The sequence below is a fragment of the Gekko japonicus genome, unplaced genomic scaffold (genome assembly GCF_001447785.1).
Source record: "Gekko japonicus isolate JY-2015 unplaced genomic scaffold, Gekko_japonicus_V1.1 scaffold1363, whole genome shotgun sequence".
NCBI lineage: Eukaryota > Metazoa > Chordata > Lepidosauria > Squamata > Gekkonidae > Gekko > Gekko japonicus.
Genome location: NW_015163643.1, coordinates 479,762 through 500,582, shown reverse-complemented (window position 1 = coordinate 500,582; position 20,821 = coordinate 479,762). Strand labels below are relative to the sequence as shown.

Genomic DNA, 20,821 nt, shown 5'->3' with positions numbered 1-20,821 from the left:
CCCCTTCCAAGAATGCCCCTCTGACTCTCGCAGGCTTCTGCTTGAACGGCTTGGAGGGAACCTGGTGAGTGCAAAGAGGCTTTGGAGGGGGGGGGAATATGGGGTTGGGGTTTGCAATGCAAGGGAGAAAGGAGGGGTGTATAGCAGGGGGTGAAAGAGAGCACCTGCCCCCAATTTCTTCCTTATCTCCCTGTTCCCCCCCATGCGCAGGCGCGCACTCCTACCCTATGGAGAGCTGCCGGCCCCCTTTGTACAGAGCCATGTGTTCCCTGCAGTGGACTTGAGCGCAGGATCCGAATGCGGTACCTTGGGAGACTGGAGGCGTTCAAGCGGCTTCCTGTTGCAGTGGCACATTTAGGAAAGGGGGGCCTGAGAGTGAGATTTGGGTCAGAGAAGAAGGGCAGAAGGACGGAGCAGATCAAGGAAGAGGGAGGAATGGGTGGTTGAGGTGAGGTTTGGGGGGCAGGGGGCTGAAGGAATGGCTGAGGGAGTGGGGAAGGGTGGCTATAGGGGGACAGGGGCTGTGTCATTTGACCCTCGGAAGACCCACCTGAAACAGAATCTGAAGAGTGCAAAAAGTTTTTTTAAAAAGTCTCAACGGGATGCACACAAGCACCCAACGGAGCATGCACACACTTCAGTTTAAACAAAACAAACACAACCCCGTGTGCCACACCACCCCGCTTCTTTGCCTGTGGTGTGATCGGCACCTCCCCCTAACCTTGGGACCTCCACGGGACCTCCACAGGACGTCGGATCGCGCAACTCCCCCTAACCTTGGGACCTCCACGGGACGTCGGATCGCGCAACCACGCGTTATTTAGCCCCGGGGCAAACAGCCCCCCCCCCCCCCCCGCATTTTCCGGTCAGTGTGAGGCCTTAGTCTATTTTTCTTCACAGATGCAGTAAATGAGTTGGCCAGAAGATTGGGGTTGCCAGCTACAGGTTTGGAAATACCTGGAGATTTGAGGCTGGAGTGAGGTTTGGGAGGGACCTTGGTAGAGTATAGTTTGGTGCCATGCAGTCTACCTTCCAAAGCAGCCATTTTCTCCAGAAGTGGAATAAATGTTTTAAATAAATAAGTCAACAAGAAACAGATCAGGAGTGCTTGCTATATCTGTTGATTCTTTCAGTTAGCCTCAACTAGCCTCAGCTGCTTCTTTTTTTGAATGTGTAATAACATTAGAAAGTGAATTCAGGAGTTGCTGTCCCAGGATAACTAACCAAGAATTGTGGAGAGGGGAGGAAAGACAAGGTTTTGCATTGTGAGATACTATGTTGTAAAAAGCAGCATTTAGGCAAGTGACTTATGTAATCATCTGTGTCAGATTTAAATGTTCTTTGGTTGTGGTCACACGGGCAGGAAACTGCGGGGGGGAAGCGTGGCTGTTTGCCCCGGGTGCAGAATAATGTGCAGTTAAGCGATCACACCTTCTGTGGAGGTTCCGTGGAGGTTCTGTGGGTAGGGAGAGGTGCCGATCACAAGACACGCCTGCGCGCAACGAAGAAGCGTGCGGTGCGGCAAACTGGTTTTCTTTTTTTGTGTTCACGACGAATGCGCATATAAGGCCTTGATACAGCGAAAAAAGAAGGCCGCCATAGCCCTTGCATGGGAACAATTAAGCTCAGCATGCAGAGATAAAAACCCCTGTTTATTCTGGAATATGGTCTCTAATTGTAATACTAGACCTCCCTCAGTGTGCAGCAATACAATTCTCCCTGAAACTTGGGAAAATTATTTTGAGCAGCTCTACCGAGGTCAGGATGAGGCTGCTTCAGAGGTCCTGGATATAGCTACCTTACCCTCTTGGTCCCCTGTGCATCCTCAAGAAATTAAGAACCTCATACAGACCCTGAGTTCCAACAAAGCCCCAGGTTCTGATCTTATATGTGCAGACCTGATCAAGAGGAACCTCGAGTGGTGGGTTCCAGTTCTTGCTACCTTATTTACAACTATAGATAGAACTGGTAGAATACCTAAAGACTGGGGGGTGGCAATAATAGTGCCTATTTACAAGAAAGGGAACAGAGAGGATCCTGTTAATTATAGGCCGATCAGTCTGCTAAGTATAATAAGTAAGCTTTATTCAAAACACTTACAGTGGAAGCTAAAAGACTGGATGGAGCAGGAAGGTCTTTTGAGACAGGAACAAGCAGGCTTTAGAGAGGGACGGTCATGTTTAGATCAGTGTGTGATATTGAATCACTTGATTTCCAAATACTCTTCGAATTCTTTAACCTCATTGTATGCAGCTTTCATAGATTTTAAATCCGCATTTGATTCTGTCTCAAGAACAATCTTATGGGAAAAGTTGAAATCTTCTACGATAGATAGGCGCTTACTGTTTTTATTGAGAGCTCTTCACAAAAATACTTTTATTAGGGTACGATGTAATCCTCAAGGTCATCTTACTAGGATGATCAGGTCAGATAGAGGAGTAAAACAAGGATGTATCTTGGCACCTCTTTTATTTAATATTTACATCAATGACATGGTACAGTTTTTGTACAAACCTGAATTTCATCCTCCAAAGCTTGCAGACAGACACATCTCAATCTTGCTTTATGCAGACGATGCCGTCTTGCTTTCTAGGACCCCTAAGGGACTTAAGAGAGCTATGTGTGCTCTTATGCAATACTGTAATCAGAATTGCTTAGAGATAAATTATATGAAGACTAAAATAATGGCTTTTGCCAATAGGCCTAGGATGTTTAAATGGGTTATTGACTCTCGTACCATTGAGCAAGTTCGTTGCTATAGATACCTTGGAGTTGTATTTCAGTCGTCCGGTCATATGAAAGGCCATGTTGATTACCTGTCAGCTAATGCAAAGAAAAGCGCTGGAGCTATTCAAAGGTTCTTCTGGTCCAAAGGAGGTCGTAACTTAGAAGCTGCCATTAAGTTATTCACTGTAAAGGTATTACCCCAATTATTATATGGAGCTCCTTTGTCTCTCCTGACAAACTTGACCTTACTTGAAAGAACACAATCGAAATTTTTAAGAGCTATATTTCAAGTTCCAACAAGCGTTTCAAATGCTGCAATCCGTTTAGAGGCTGGCCTGGTTATGGTCGAGGCAAGATTGTGGATTGCTGCATTTTACTATTGGTTAAAATTGATTTTTTTACCCATTGGCCTTTCCCATACTATGATGCAAGATAACTTTGTTCCTTCATGGCGGAAAAAGATAGAAGATAAACTGGTCTGTTATGGTTTTTCAAAACAGTTTATTCTGTCTTTGGGACACGATCGGGCTAGATCAGTTCTAAAACAAAGAATATTAGATGTCGAACGACAGATGGACGTGAGCAGGATTAGGAGCCCTGTATTTGATGTAAGTTCACTTAACAAGATAGCTGTGAGACCTTACATCAAATATTTAGATATCAGCAATCATAGAAGAATTTTTACCCTATTAAGATACAACGCCTTACCCTCAGCCATAATGGAGGCCAGATTTACTAGATCATTGAGGAAAAGTTGTATTTGTGGGATGGGATCTGATGAAACATTGGAACATGTAATTTTCGATTGTCTTATATATCATAATACCAGGGAAGTTTTGATCAAGCCTATAGTTAATTCCTTTCCAGGTCGTGATAGAAGGATACTTTTGTCAATTATGCTGGCAGGAGATAATCAAAAGTTGACTAGGATGGTTGCCAAATTTGGTTGGTTGGCATACCAAACTAGGAAAGAGATAAAGGACAGATAGGCCTAAACCTAATTTTTAATCAAAATTCTGATTCTATTATTTCTGTATTTTAACGTTTTTAGATCCTATTTATAATTTTAGATGCCGATATATTTTATAATTTTACTGCTCCTGTAACTGTATTTAATTGTCTTCTATTATACTGGTCTATGACCGTAATAATAAACTTGTACTTGTTTCTTAGTTGATACTGATCCAAATGTGACGTTGGCAGTGGCAAGGTTTTTATCTGTAACCTTGGGTGGTATTAAATGAATTGACTCTTTTATGCAGTTAATATATATTTAGTAACCAAATTGCTTAATTTTGTGAAATTGTAACTGTAATTGTAATGTACTGTATGTATATATATGTTGTATTTTGTTGCAGGAAGCCTTGGTTGTGCCACGGAAGCGCTACACTTCCCAGATGTGCCGGTGAGATCGCACCCGGAAAATCCGCTTGTCTTCCGTCTCTCTTGCGTGGCTAATGTTCCGTGTGACCGCAGCCTTTATAGGGCAACTCATGAGATCAGGATATGTACTGGAAGAAGGATGTAAGTTAATATTTCAAATAAAAGTATTGTATCTGGCCAAAACCTCCACCCATACCAAAGCAAGTTGAGATTTCAGGTCTATTTCCAGAGCTTGAAGGGTGCGTCTCAGGTCTGTAATCTCAATCTTGTTGGTGCTCATCTCCTTAGCACTCACATTGATCTTCGCGTTTAATTCTTTGCTCTGCAATAATGCAAGAACATAATTAAAAATACAGGATTCAAATGAGACAAACCAATTATCTGAGCGCTTGATTCTGTTTTTTAAAAACGTATTAGCTGTATCCATTTTGTAACCTGGAAGGTGAGAAGGTAATTTGTTTGACTGCCCACACCTATGAACTCCTGCTACAAGTGGGGGGCTAGATACTCATATATTCAGGTTTTCTCGAAGATGTGCTAATAGCATTCAGATTCAGACTGTGAATCAGGATCAGAGAACAAAGATCTTCTCTGTGCTTGGCACCATCTGTGGAACCATCTGCCTGTGCAGGCTACCTACTATTGAATATTTTTTCAGTGGTTTTAGGATCTTTTCCCATTGGGACTTGGTTTCAGTGCCCCAAATTAATGTTTTACAGCTTGGTGAGCTTTAAGGATATGCTTTATTCAGCATATTTCTTCAATGAATATTTTCTGGTGATATGTGGCATAACTTGCCTGGAGCCAAGCAGACTGAGTAATCTAACATCAGGAAATAAATATTACCCATTGAGCAAAAACAACAACAATGGCAGTTAATGGATGATGTGGGAAGTTCAGGCCATTTTTACACCAACAATTACTATAGTTTAGCGACTCGACTGTGCGACTGAACAACAACAAAAAATGCATAAACCCTGTGAACTTTATCAGAGTGGTGCCTGATTCTCTCAGGCAGTGTACCTGTCTGTGCCACAGAGAGAAAAATGTGGCAAGAAGAGAATTCTGTAATACCAGGTGGGGACCTGTGAAGGATTACAGGAGCAGCGATGGTAAATGGCTCCTCCTAAAAGTTTAGAGGGGAAGTCTGGTGAAGGAGAGAAGAAAAAAAAATGAATTGAAGGCTCAAAAGGGAATGAAAGGAGTGGGGAACAGTGAGAGATAATCAAACTTGATCACAGCAGGTTCATCTCATGTTCTGTTTGCTGCTCATCAACAGGGAGCTAAAAGTTTGGTAATCTATTTGGATGGATCTGAGGAAATTTAAATGCATCTGATTTGCACAGTATAATATGCATTGCTTTCTCACACCCCCGGCTAATCATCTGCTAGTGCCATGTACAGTTTTTAAAAGGCACATAGTAAACAGTGGGGGACAAATCCCTTTGGGGGGGTTGTGGTGAGACTTGCTACTGAATTTCTCTGTGTGCCTTTAGTGTCTGCCCATAAACCCAGTTAATCGTGTAATTAGTTCTTTTGGTCAGTTCTTGAATCAGATGCCACTGACTTCACAGGTGCAAAAAGCAGACAATGCAGTTTAGCCAGTGTTGCTCATTCGAAGGATGCACCCCGCTGCACAGGTGCAAAAAGGGGATGAAAAATCCAAATAACAACACAGCAGAAACCTCCCAGTATATATGAATCAAAAAACACAAACTGGAAAGTCACTATCATATGCAAAAATATATATTTTAGAATAGTAAACACATCAAGTGTGCAATCGGAAATACATTAATAACAATTTACAGTCCAACAGTATCAACAAATTATGAAGAGTCCGGCTTCAACTTTGTTTAGATGGAAAACTTCATCAGACGTGATTACCAGCAACCATTATGTGTGTTTTTTGCAGATGAACAGAACATTCTCTATGTTGCTATGCAGTATACTATCTGGGACTAGCCCTTCAATAGGCATAAAAATGGAGTATCGCTGCATAGGATTTCACAGTTAAATCTGCTAGAGTTCTTGGTGGTATAGCTATCAAAATAGAGATACCTATTTGGAAGGAAATCTATCACAACAAAGACCACAAAACTCCACATAGAGATTTGCCCACGCATAAAAAGTTTTTAAGCCTATTGAAGGGTTAGTCCCAGATAGTATACTGCACAGCAACATAGAGAATGTTCTGTTCATCTGACTTCCGGTTTATGGTGACATGATAGCGGACGTTTCTCCCGGACCTCCTGGGGAAGCAATCTGCGCGCCAGTGATTTGGGGGGGGGCGACTGGTCGCCACCCCCCCAGAGCCTTTGTGAAAGACTCCTAGCAATGGGGCTTTGAAGGGTAGCCTCTTCGCCAGTGTGTTGCTGGAGAATTGAGGCGCTCTTCCACCCCGACGGTCCTGCTGCTGCGGCGTCCGCAATAGAACCAGAGCTGCTGACCGGAACAAGCATTGGATATCGGGCATAAAAAATGTACCTTGAGCGAGGTCTTTGGACCATCAATGAACAGTAAGTCGAGTTAAATCGAAATGCCAGGAATTTAAAAGAAAGCCCCCCTAGGAACGAGGAGATGAGCAAGCGGGGGAGGGGCCCATATGCACAAAGAGAATAGCGATTTGCCAAGGGGGAGCTGAAGAAAAAGCATTGAAATCTATTTTAAGAGATCAACTGGAGCACCTGTAAGCGTTTGGGCGAATTTCAGAGACTTTAGCAAGTTTTTTAAAAAGTAAACAATCCATAAAAATGGTGTGGAAAAAAACGGAGAAAGACAGATAAGCAAAAGTGAAACCACCGGGGAGTATGAGCCCGCGGCCGGAAGATATCACTGAGTTTTCTAAACTGTTAGCGGACTACTGGACCAGATGACGAACATCAATCAACGACTGACAGCTCTAAACCAGAACTTTGCAGCCTAGTAGTTCCAATTAGACTACAAAAAAGACGGAGCAAACAGCTGAGAAAGTGAAGGAAATGGATGCCAACTCCAAAAAGGTTAAGAAAAAGGTTCAAATGCTGGAAAAGAAGCAAGCTTCAGATGAATATCAACTTTTGCAGCTACAAATGGAAAAAACTAACCTAGTCTTCCGGTTCCAAGGTGTCCCTGAAGTAAAAGAAGAGAATCTAAAGCAACTGCTGAGTGATGCGCTAGCCCTAATCACAGATTTAAAAGTGGAATACCTTGTAAGCGAAATGGATGTGGTTTATAGAACCTATTCCGTTTATATCAAGAAAAATAATCTGCCTGGGGAGATAGTGGTTAGATTCTCTAAGAGACATGTGAGGGACCAAATCCTGAAAGCAACTACAGGAACGCCCTTGAAAATTGGAGGCAACATCATCAGGATCTTAAAAGATATTCCATTTGAAATAAGGAAAGAAGAAGTACAAGGACGATCCTATTTTTACAAACAAACAGCATTCCTTACAGATTTTCAAACTGCTGGATAAAAAAGAAAAAATTGACTCTGTTTCTAAAGTGTGTGAGTTCCTGAGACTGCAACTGGGAGAGTCTGGTGAGGATGGCAAGGAAGAAGAAGACAGCAAACCTCACTAGGACTCTGCTACTTCCGATGAGGACTCTGTCTCTGAAAAAGGGGCAGCAGCCCCTAAGCGAGAATATCAATTAAGGATTAGAAAAGATAAAACAAAATGAAGCCTGAAGAACTCTGAATTGTGCCTTAAGGCAAGGATATCAATGTGATTTTCTTTAAATAGTGAAAAATCTTTGTGATTTTCTTTAACTGGTGAAAATAATGGTTTTAAAGATAAACAATATAGCATGATCGACTATGTTCAATGTAATCATAGCATTTTAGATTAACACTGATACAAGCTATTGTAATGATCTCCTATTCCTGGGTTTTTAGTTTGGTTTTCTTTCCTTTCTCCTATAGATGTAGTTTCCCCTTCCCTTTTTTTCATTGTAGTTTATAGAAAATGCTAAAAAAATCCACTACGGGGGCTTAAAGGAAAGGGGGGAAAAAGAATGTTCTGTTCATCTGCAAAATAGGATTCAAACACATAATGGTTGCTGGTAATCACTTCTGATGAAGTTTTCCATCTAAACAAAGTTGAAGCCAGACTCTTCATAATTTGTTGATATTTTTGGACTGTCAATTGTTGGAAAACTGTTGATACTGTGAACTGTTAATATTTGTTGATACTGTTGGACTGTAAATTGTTATTAATGTATTTCCAATTGCACACTTGATGTGTTTACTATTCTTTTTTTTTTAATTAACAATTTTTATTGAAGTTTTGATGGTACAAACAGATATTAATACCAAAAATAGTCACTTCATTGTTGACAGAATTTTTTTAAAGTATCAGTAAGTGTTTACTATTCTAATATATATATATTTGCATATGATAGTGACTTTCCCAGTTTGTGTTTTTTGATGCAAAAAGGGGATGAACAGCAAATAATGCCATGCTTTACACAAATCAGTTGGTTTAGTGATCTGACCCTAACCTTGGGGCATACATGCCTTTTCTGCAGTAACTGAGGTTATTTAGGTCTTTGACTGGGAAAGAAATAGTTGCAAGCTGCTGTGACCTTGCACTGTGGCAGAAGTGGCAACTGTGCAGAAGTGCCATTTCATGCAATATTTGCTTGCTATTACCGTGTTTCCCTGAAAATAAGACACTGTCTTTTCTCAAGAAGACACACTAGGGCTTATACCACAAATGCATAGAAATCCTGCTAGGGCTTATTTTTGGGGTAGGTCTTATTTTCGGGAAAACAGGGTAGCTGCCAGATTACTTCCGTTTACATACATACTTACATACAAGGAAATGATTTGTTGAATTAACAAATATTAGATATTGTGTTAACTTTGTATTGGATGTGATACACTGCCATGTAGATTTCTGCACACGTGACTGACAATTCACCTTTTCATTGAACCAGCTTTCAGCATCTTTACGGTTTTGCTCTGCCAGAGACTCATACTCTGTTCTCATCCTGTTCAAAAGTGTGGTTAGGTCAGTTCCTGGGGTGGTGTTAATTTCAACATTGACATCACCAGATGCAGCGCCTTGCAATTCTTTTATTTCCTACATGGAGAAGGGGGGGGGAGACTCATAATTTCATAGGAAATACACAAAATAGTTTATGTGTTTTCTGCATATGCACAGTAGCAACATACTCACTTTATACATTTTCAAACATTTTCTGAATTCTATACCCACTGTTTATTTTTCACTGTGGGAGAATGTGTGTAGTGCAGGGAAAAGAGCTTCGTTGTATGTACAATGATCAGTGAAGTTACACAATGTCTCATTCCTCCTCATTTGCGTTCCATTAGTTGAATTAAACTTGCTCTGCCATTTTTGGCATCTTGGAATTATTTTTATTGCTTGTATTTGTTTTGGGCTGCAGTAAATAATTACAGGACAACATGGCAGGATGCAGACAAAAGCAAGTAGGATTCACATATTGTACTTTAGGAGGCACATATACAGACTATTCTGCTGTTGTATGAAGGCCTTTCTAGTTGATAGATTTTACCGCACCCTACACACAATCCTCCTGAAAAAGGTATTGCTATTTTCTCTGAAAGGGGGAAAATGTGCCTTTTCAGCTTTCAGTACACATAAACTAGAAACAGGCTGAAAGCGTCTGTGTTGTCTCTTTCAGACAAAATGGGTATTGCACATTTTGGGATGATCACATGTAGCACATTCTCCACATATGCATGATAAAACTGAAAAGGGCTAAAGATTTCACAATATCTATTACAGTTGCTATGTGATTGATCCTACAGAAAGACCCTTGGAGGTGGCAGTTGTATACATTTCAAACAGGCAAATAAACCTGTTGCTTTAAGGTCATTTATGCTGTAATTTGCTGTTATGGGGCACTTTTTGCAGATGGGAGGGATGGAAGAGGGGTAGGAGCAAGAAAGAAGAAATTCGATGAAAATATTCAGACAGACCCTCCTTTTTTGTTCCACTCATTTCTTTGCATGTTGGGAGGGAAATGTATGCGGAACCTAGGGTTGTCAGCTGCAGTTGGGGAAATTCCTGGAGATTTTGGGGGGAGGGGCTGGAGTCTGGAAAGGCGGGGTTTAGGGATGGAGGGACTTCAGCAGGATATAATGTCACAGAGTCTACCCTTCAAAGCAGCCATTTTTTCCAGGGGAACTGATCTCTGTCATATGGAAATCAGTTGTAATTCCAGGATACCTCCAGGGCTCACCTGAAGGTTGGCAACCCTAGAGGAACCTATATTGGTAGAGCAGTGGGATGTTCTGCAGAATAGGGCAGTCTGGTGGCCACTGATACCACCGTTAGCTGCATTGGACTTACTGCGGATCAACAAAGCATCTGTTAGTAGTATTGTTGCTTTTATCACTGAATATATCCCAGATTCACCAATTGTGTAATGCCAAAGTTTGTACATGATAAGTTTGCATTGGCTGGTCTAGTCCACTGTAGTCTGTTTTGGCAAAATTGATACCTTACCTCTTCATGAGTCTTCTTGAGGAAGGCCATCTCTTCAGTCACATTTTCAATCTGCATTTCCAGGTCACTCTTGCAAAAAGCCAAGTCATCGAGTACTTTACGCAGCCCACGGATGTCTGCTTCAGCACCCTGTTGGAGGAACATCTCATTTTCATATCTGAAAAAAGTGTTTTTTTAAGTGATTAATGCTTAGCTTTTGTATAGCACTTTGTATTTAAAGCTCTCCTCATATATTATCACAGTACTTTACAATAGCCATATAAGGCGGGCCTGGATTGTTATTCCCATATGCCAATGAAGGACTAAGGCTGAGAGATTGTGATTTGCCTAAGGCTATAGGGGGCAATCCTAACCAAGTCTACTTGGTAGTAAGTTCCATTTTAATCACTGGGGCTTACTCCCAGGAAAGTATTCTTAGGATTGTAGTCTTCGTGCCTCTTGAGCTGATCTTAGATTTCAACCAACAGTCCCCTGGATCCTTCTGACTATTGCTGCAACAGTTTACTTCTCTCTGATTTAATACCTGTGGGCAGGCCCGTAGCCAGGATTTTTCAAGTCAGGGGGCATTTAAGTTTCTTAGGGGGCACTGGCTAATCGAATTAAATGAATACGTGGCTCCTTCCCTGCACCTGCCGCTGCTTGGGAGCACTGTTCCCTCTAAGCTGAGTTAGTGTGAGCCAGCTCACAGTTTTTTAGCTTCCGGCTCACACATTTTTGCTTTAGCTCAGGAAGGATGGCTCCAGAACAAACTTTTATGCAGCAGCCAAATCGCTCGGTCACAACTTTAATGCCGGTAGCTCACAAAGTAGAATTTTTGCTCACATGCCTCCACAGCTTAGAGGGAGCATTGCTTGGGAGCCCTGGGCTGGATGGGAAGTCAGGGGGCCTTGCCAGTAAGTCAGGGGGCCTGGCCCCGAGATGCCCCAAGGTGCCTGCTGGTACCCTTTCTGGTGCCTGCTAGGTGTTCTTAGAAAGTGAGTGGCACCAGCCAGGTGTGGCTTTTGACCAGCAAGGCTTCTGATTGGCCATTGGAGATCTGATTGGATGTTCACATTTTTTAAAATGTTATTTTGGCAGCAATTGCCGGCACGGCACAGGAATCTTCATTGTGTGGCTGAATGTAAGCTCTGGCAGACACTTTATAGGTGATTTTCCCCAGCTCTGCGTGCCGCGGCCCCCAACCCACTTGCAAAAAGACCCTTTTTTGTGAGCACAACCACCCCTCTCCCTCCCTCCTGCTAGATTTAAAGGGCCCTCAAGCTTGTCGGTGGGCCCACGTGGTCCTTGCCAATCAGCTGAAACCCTTTAAATTGGGCAGGAGGGGAGGGAGAGCGGTGGCCAGGCGGGTGGTTGTGCTTGGGGGTGGGGTTTGGGGGCACCCTGGAACACCCCACAGATCTCCATGCCAGAGCGATGAGGGAACCTGACAACCCTATTTGAAACTTACTTCATTCTGAAGTCATCTGCAGCCAGCCTGGCATTGTCTATCTGTAGGATAACGCTAGCATTGGTAACACTTGCTGAAAGGATCTTGGGGGGGGGGGGGGTGAGAGAAAACAGAAAAGGAGAGGTCACTGGATGTGAAATATTACCATGTTAATTAAAATTATATACATTATGTTAGCATAATTGATAAACTGGGCAAAAGGTGATACATATAACCTACATATTATATTTTATTTTTGTGGTGTAATTCTTAAAACTGTGGTGACTGCATCCACACAGAGGTTTTGGCTGGGGGAGCATCCACACACAGCATAGGGTTGCCAACCTCCTGGTGGTGGTTGGATATCTTCTGGGGTTACAACTGTTCTCCAAGTGATAGAGATCAGTTCACCTGCAGAAAATGGCTGCTTTGGAAGTTGGACTCTATGGCATTATACCCCATTGAAGTCCCTCCCCAAACCCCACCTTCCTCACGCTTCACCCCCCAAATCTCCAGGTATTTCGCAACTCAGAGCTGGCAACCCTCACACAGCATCATCCTGTAACTGTTCACTTCCAAGACTTTTGTAGTGTATTCAAAGCTGCCTTGAATACCAAGCATGTGTGAAACACCTAATTGGAATGTGATGCAAAGTTTCGTCCTGGGCTAGGATCCAAAGTCATCCAATAGTATTGCTAGCCCAGGAAGGAACAAGCCAATCAGTTCAAGCAAGCTCCCTGAGCGGGAACGAATGTGATTGGACCTTATCTCGGCAACCACATAGGTTGATATGTGTACAGTGGGTGTGGCTATATTAGCCGGGAATGTTTAAAAGCAGGACAGCTGCAATGTAAAGGCTGTTCTGGTTATCAGATGTTGATCCATTGTTGGAGTTGTGTTGGAGTTGAAAAATAAAGCAGTGTTCTTGCTGAATCACTCTCTGTTTTGTTAAGCGAGCGACCTAACAACTTTCCCTGTCTTTGCTACGTTCTTCCTCAAACCTGGTTTAATAGGATCTTTCTGAAAAGGACATTATTCATGCATGTTTGTTAGAATGGGATGATGCATATTTTCAAAGGTCCTGCTCACACTGGGACATTTTCTTTCCATCAGCCCTTTGTGGATGCCATTTCCTCTGGTGTACCACTAGAGGGCTTTTTGAGAGCTTTTTAAAAAAATGGTCATTGCTATTGTACTATAGTGAAATAATATTTCAATGATCCAATGCCATAATGTACTAATTCCTTTGTATTCCCAGCTTTCATTTTTTTTAAAAAAATTGTTTATCCCCTTCTGCTGTGGAAAGGAACTAGTAGATCATGGCAACAAATTGTTAAACTGTTATTGCACTATAGTGTAGTAGCAATTACTGATTATTATTATGTTTTTAAAAAGCTCTTGAAAACTTGGTGGGGGGAAAAGCAGGGAAAATGGTGTCTTATAATGGAAAATGTGTGCATGCATACACATCCTGTTATCTGAATTGCTTTATTTACAGCAATTGGCAATTTATAAATGGGTTCTTGCCAATTTATACCAAGGTCCTGTTCCTACCAAGGGTTTCCAGTAAAGGATTTGAGGCTGTTGTGGCTGTTGTGTTGTCTTTCACTTGAAAATATATCTCATACAAACAATACTGATGCACTCAGACATTCAATTAAGTTTCTAAGATTTACAGTAAGAAATAAGCACTTTTGCATTAGCAGGTAGGGGTGATGGTGGGCAATACTTATCTGTCTTGCAGCTTGGTTGTTCCAATGAAGAATAGAGGGGAAGAAATAGAAAACTAAGGAATTCACACACGACCAGAACCAGCCGGAATGCGTGGGCAGTAGAGGCAAGGGTTGGGGGTAGCAAGGGGGACTTAAGAGGGGTTAAAAGCAGACAGGGGTTGTTGCAGGGGAGATGCTAGTTGATCAAGTAGGAGGGGCCAGGTGACTGGTTATCTCCTTTTCTAGTGGGTTCAAGAGATGGGCGGTAACCGTGCCAACCTCTTGTCCCACCTACCTGTTAGTCCGTCCCAAAAACAATCCTATTGGTTGCATGGAGGGAGGGGTGGTTACCTAGAAGGGGTGGCCAATATTGTAACCTAAAACCTTACTCAAAGGATGGCATCTGGACAGGTGTGAAAACCTTGGCATCAGGAAACTTCATTCTGTTGCTGATGAAGCTGGCCATTCTATTGATAACCAAATGTCCATTTGGCAGAAAATACCAAAGCAGGAACAAAGCAGATGATGGGTGATACGTGACCACAAACAGTTCAGCAATGGGGGCTTGTCTCTACTCAGAGCTGTTGTTTCTCATTGCTCACAATAATGGAGGTGTATGCTTCTTTCACCAGGCTGGTAACTGTGTAGCTGAAACCTTATTCACGTGTAAGGCTTGTGCAGGCACCTTCTATGTGTAACATCACAACAGGTGACTTAAAGTGTACAGTTCTTTGAGCCTATGTGTGTGCACAGTCCATTGTGTGTAGCAATAAATATAGTCCATAAAGTAAATATCCAGTTCATTCTCTAACAATCATGTGGAGACTCTGTTGCCAGTGTGACTGCCTCTGCATTTGCCATGGTCATGACAAGGAAAAAGAGAATCATCTCCATATAGTTAATGCTAGTGTAAGGCTCAGGCTGGAAATTACTCAAGGTGTGGGATGCTGCCGAAAACCTCAGTGGTATAGTTTCTTTTCCAGTGCTGAGATATCTGGGACTGAACCTGGAATATTCTGCATGTGAAGAATGTGCTGTGGCCGCTACACTCTGGCCTCTCCCCATATTGTAAAAGGTGTGGAGAGTCTGGACAGAGAATATTTTCTCTCCCTCACTCATAATACTAGAATTTAAGGTCATCCAATAAAATGGATTGATTATAGATTCAGGACAAAATGTTCTTCTTACATAATGGATACAAAAAAGACAAAAGGCAATCACAGTTAAAGAACCAGCACTGCAAAATAAACTACGGCCTCGGCCACACGGGCAGGAAAATGCAGGGGGGAGGCATGGCTGTTTGCCCCGGAGCAAACTAACGTGCAACTGCGCGATCAGGCTTCGGGCTGAGGTCCCGTGGAGCTCCCGTGGTTAGGGGGAGGTGCCAATCACACACGGGGCAAACAAGCGGAGCGGCGCGGCAAACGGGGTTGTGGGTTTTTTAAAAACTTAAATGTGCACATGCTCCGTTGGGTGCTTGTGCGCATCCATGGAGACTTGGAGAAAAACACCTTTTTGTGAGGGGACATGGGCGGACGCCAGAACTACCACCGGAAATGCGATCAGATGCGTGCCCTTGCCCTGTGGTTTCCGGAAACTAGTACCTCCGAGGTACTAGTTTCTTACCCCGCATCTTTGGCGGGAAGCCTCGGGTGCGCCACGGGAGCTCTACGCTTCTCAGATGTGGCGGTGAGATCGCGCCCAGAAAATTCGCCTATCTTCCGTCTCTCTAGCGTGCCTAATGTTCCGTGTGACCAGGGCCTACTTGTGATATATGACATCATAATGAACTCCAATAAGGAATTACTTATACATGAATGTTTTGTTGCTTCTTTGTGTATTCACTTACTATACATTTTCAAAAATCATACAAGAAGAATAATGATGTTCAGATGGGAAAACTTATGAAAAAACACAATCTACAAACAGTACTCAGACCCACCAGAAAAATACAACAAATGCTACAATCGGCAAAAGACAGAAGAGACCCCCTCACTTCTGCAGGAGTATACCACATACCATGCAGTTGTGGACAAGTCTACATCGAGACCATATAGTGTAGCATTCAGACAAGAATAAAAGACACTGCAGACTTGTCCAACCTGAAAAATCAGCAGTAGCTGAACAGAGCCTAACTCAAACAGGACACAGTGTTTTGTTCCAAGACACTGAAAGGCTGGACAGCACTTCCAATTACCATGTCAGATTACACAGGGAAGCCATTGAAATTCATAAACATAAACACAATTTCAACAGGAAAGAAGAGAGTTTAAAAATAAATAGGGCATGGTTTCCTGTCCTGAAAAACACAAAAGGCTCTACATCTGACAATAGCACTACAGATAAGATTAGAATTTCAACAGCCAATCCACATACAAAAGAACCACCTCAGGAAACAGGAAAACTCCTCAGGAAACAATCCATATACAAAAGAACCTCCTCAGGAAAGCTGGCATGTTCATAGCCTGGGGAACTCCTACAAGATAATGACTCAGCCCTACCCCACCTTCTGGAGTAGATATAAATTACCTGCCTACCAGGTTTTTTTCACCTTGACACAGAGAGTAGTCCATCTTTCTGTGTTATACCTCTGAGGATGCCAGTCACAGTTACTGGCGAAACGTCAGGTTTTACAATGCCAATACCATGGCCACGCAACCTGGAAAATCTACGGCAACCAATAACGATGTTACTTAACAAACCACAAGATCAGAAAAATTCTATAGTCCAAAGATCAAAGATGCAAGACATACAATTTCTTCCACAGTCCCAAGATCAAAGGTGCAAGACGCAAAGTTGCTTGTAGATACACAACACAGAGTTGTTCCCAAAGTAAGACGTGATTTCCGGAATGTTCAATTCATGTTTCTCAGTCTTCATCAGACAATATTATAACTCCAGTCATCACTTTCACTAAAGACTGTCATAACAATATATTAATAACATCATATCCTCTATGTCATAATGATAAAATAATTAATTGTAACTGACAGACGCTTACCTTAAAGTCTCACAAAAACCTTCTCTCAGCAGGCATCTTAACTATGACTTAAACTGGCAACCAGCTCCAAACATTCATTGAATGTTTGAATGTTGAAAATTCCAGAAATCACGTCTTTGGGAACAACTCTGCTGTAAATCTACAAGCAACTTTGTGTCTTGCACCTTTGATCTTGAGACTGTGGAAGAAATTGTGTGTCTTGCATCTTTGATCTTTGGTCCTTAGAATTTTTCTGATCTTGTGGTTTGTTAAGTAACATCATTATTCTTCTTGTATGATTTTTGATAATGTATAGTAAGTGAATGCACAAAGAAGCAATGAAACGTTCATGTTCTTTACTGGAGTTCATTATAGTGTCATATATCACAGGTCTCTTTTGTAGTACTGGTTCTTCTTACATAAGGCATAAGTATTCTATGGAATTGAGTACCAGAGGATGTGGTAATAACAACTTCTTTAGAAGGTTCTTTAAAAGGATCAGTAAGATACATGGTAAATTTATCAGTGTCTGTTAACCATGATGAATAAATGGAAATGCCATGTTCAGCAGCTGAATACCTCATATTGGGGACAGTGAACACATGAGCACATAAAACTGCTGTATATTGAATCAGACCCTCGGTCCATCAAAGTCAGTATTGTCTACTCAGACTGGCAGTGGCTCTCCAGGGTCTCAGGCAGAGATCGTTCACACCTGCTGCCAGATCTTTTAACTGGAGATGGTAGGGATTGAACCCGGGACCTTCTGCATGCCAAGCAGATGCTCTACCACTGAGCCGTAGCACCTCCCAGTCACAGCCTCCCAGTGAACAGCTGTTGCCTTCACAACCTGCTTATAACCCACCTGTTGGAAACAGAATGCTGAATTGCATGAACTTAGGTTGAATGCATGGGCTTAGGGCTGCTCATATGTTTCTCTGACTTCATATCCCATGGGGGACAAAAATAAGTTTTGAAAATGTATCAGCATAAGTGACAGCTTTCTGAGTAACCCAAGGAATAAATGTTCTTTTGGAAATTCAGGACTTTCCTTAAATTAATATCCTGGAGGATCTATATAGGATGACGCTATATTGCTGCTGGTTTTCCCCTAGATTCCTTTAACTGAACTGAAAGTGTGGGATTTTATTTTCCTTGGAAACATTCCCATAATTTTAAGTGATAATGCACTATTGCCTGCTGCTTTTTGCATGGTCTGTTTCCTGATGGGGCAAACTTATCAACTTGGTTTTAATGCCATACACATTGACTTCTGACAGAGGCGACAAGCTTCAAGGGCAGACTGTACCTTAAATGCAATTTCATGTAAGGGAGTCTTGGTGCTGTTTTATAAAAATTAAGACATAGCATCGAGAGAGGAGAATTTGGAATGGACAAATGTGTGCACTTATATATGCCTAACATTTTGCTGCTCATTCTTTCTCCACTCTAAACTTCCCTGGATATAAATATTTCAATAAATAAATAAATTTAGGCTAGAGGAAGGCTTCAAACTTTGCTGAGTGGCCACATTCATGTCATTGTTTATATGGTATTGGGAATGACAAATGCTGTACAATAGTTGACCAGATCAATCATGCAGAAATTTGTAGTTATTTAAAGAGGTACATAATTGTGTGTGTGTGTGTGTGTGTGTGTGTGTGTGTGTGGAGAACAGGAAGTGGAACTCATACAGTGGGAAATCACAGGATATGACCTTCATCACTTCCTTGCACAATTGAAAATGCAGTTCTTGGAACTTCCGGTTTACGAAGCAGCGATGGCGGACGCTCTCTCTGAGTCACGGGCAGGTGAATCGCACACCAGCAGCCTGGAGGGGTGCCACCTCAAGTGACACCCCTGCGGAGCCTTTGCGATAGGCTCCAGGCCAGAGGGCTTTTGAGGGGTAGCCTCTTTGATGGCATAATGCCGGAAAATTGAGGCTCCCCTCCGCCCTGACGGTCCAGTCACTGTGTGGCCTTCGGGCACAAGCTGGTTTGACCAGGACAAACACCGGAGATTGAGCGAAAGATCGTTAAAATGCAGCGTGGTCAGAGAATCTAACCGACATTGAACATAAGTTCTGAATAAAACGGACTTTCAAAAAAGCAGATTTCCCCCCTCCCTCCCCCCGTGTGGATGCAGTGAGGGACACCTCTTATGCGAATAGCCGATAAATGATGCGAAGGGGGAAAAGAGGGGAGGAAAGTAGTGTGTGTGTTGTGAGAGACTTACTTGATTTTTGACATAGTGAGCGAGTTTTTCGAGTCGGGAGAAAGTTGTGGGAAGTGTAAACAAATTGGGAAAATGGCGGCCCAGCATGCAAAGTTAAACACGAAACTGCCAGGCAGTTAGAGTCCCAAACCGGAAGAGGGTGCAGACATCATTAAATTACTAGCGGATATGCTCAAGCCAGTGATGGAACAACTCCATCTATGGTATTAACCAGCAACTGACTGTGATGAACAAGAACTTTGCATCTCAACAGCTCCAGCTGAATGAAATGGAAAAGAAAGTGGAGCAGGCTACTGAGAAAATACAAGAGATGGACACCACAAATAAGAAGTTGAAGAAAAGACTGGGAGAGGTAGAAACAAAGCAAAATCTTCAAGAAAACCGTGTACTGCAACTGCAGATGGAAAAAGCCAATATGATTCTCAGGTTCCAGGGAGTTCCTGGAGCAGTGAAAGAGGACCTGAGGGGGTTGCTTAGCGAGATCATCACTCCAGTGATAGGCTTAACAGCGGATGAACTAATAAAAGATATGGAGGTGGCCTATAGGGCATACTCCAATTATATTTTAAGAAATAGCCTACCTGAAGAAATTGTGGTCAGATTCTCAAGAAGACAGACTAGATATGCTATTTTAAAATCAACATCAGCAACTCCACTGAAAATGGGAAATGTAATTATCAAGATGCTAAAAGACAATCCATTTGAAATTCGGCAAAAGAGGAAAAATTATAAAGAATTGATTGCTTTTCTTCAAACTAATGGAATAATGTACAGGTGGGCGATCCTGGAAGGTGTCATCTTTAAGATCATTAATAAAAGAGAGAAGATAGAGTCTATTTTCAAGGCCAAAGATTTTTTGCGGTGTCAGCTTGGAACAGAGGAAGAGTTTAAGGAAGAAGAAATGAAATCTAGTGACTCTGCCACCTCTGGTACGGAAGAAGACTCTGCTACAGAAATGGGTGCTGCTATGTATCATTTGCAATACTAGTTATTGGTTTTTATATTCTATGTTATTTGATTTTTGTTACAAACATTAATTTAATAAAATATAAATTTAAAAAAAAAGAAATGGGTGCTGGACCTGCCAAAGTTGTCTACAATTTTAGAGACAGAAAGCCGAAGTAAAGGCAGAAGGACTTGGAAATTGGCATTTTGAAGCGAAGAACATGAAGATGATCAGAAAGTTCTCTCATAACAACTTAGTAACATATAAACATGGAAGATGAGCAGGAACTCTACAAGTATATTGTGGTACTAACATTTGTGGTACTAACATTTACACTAACAGAAATAAGATCTCTTGGGTTTTTAGTTTAGTGTGGTTATCTTTCCTTTATCCCTAGTTATAGTTTCCCTTCCTAATTTTCTTTGTAGTTTGTAGTCTAATGCAAAATAAAAAATATCCCTTCGGGGGGTTAAAAAGAAAAAGAAAAGAAAAAGAAAATGCAGTTCTCATCAACATCACAATATTTACTATCTGTCCTTCTGTATTGCCCTGGGGTATATTGTTTCTTTTTTGGTGCCGTTTCATTTTAGATTATATTCTGCATTATTCAATAGCATAAGCATTATACTTCAGAATCTCTTTCAAAATAGTCTACTCACCTTATTTCGAAGTTCATCAATTGTATTATAGTATTTGCTATAGTCACTGGGTTCTCCATCATTGTATGGTCCAGATTTTTCATACCAGTTTCTGATTTTTTGTTCAAGGTCTCTGTTTGCCTCTTCCAGAGCTCGTACTTTAGCCAGGTAGGAGGCCAGGCGGTCATTAAGGTTCTGCATGGTTTCTTTTTCACCACCAGAGAGAAGCCCACTATCATAACAAGCAGTGCCAAGATTGTAGGGATGAAAGCAACCAGCAATGCCCCCTCCAATGCCACCC

General features: G+C 42.0%; 1 protein-coding gene across 1 annotated transcript in view; it reads right to left on the bottom strand.

The window, feature by feature from the left end:
* Positions 1-20,757, bottom strand: part of LOC107107332 (keratin, type I cytoskeletal 10-like) — a 27,697-nt gene extending 6,940 nt beyond the window's left edge. The window contains exons 1-5 of the mRNA XM_015407614.1: positions 20,542-20,757; positions 12,031-12,113; positions 10,584-10,740; positions 9,012-9,173; positions 4,307-4,432 (exon numbers count right to left, since the gene is read on the bottom strand). Of these exons, the coding sequence (XP_015263100.1) occupies positions 4,307-4,432; positions 9,012-9,173; positions 10,584-10,740; positions 12,031-12,113; positions 20,542-20,721 (708 nt within the window). The 5' untranslated portion in view covers positions 20,722-20,757. The remainder of the gene's footprint in view (positions 1-4,306; positions 4,433-9,011; positions 9,174-10,583; positions 10,741-12,030; positions 12,114-20,541) is intronic.
* Between the last annotated feature and the right edge of the window lie 64 nt (positions 20,758-20,821).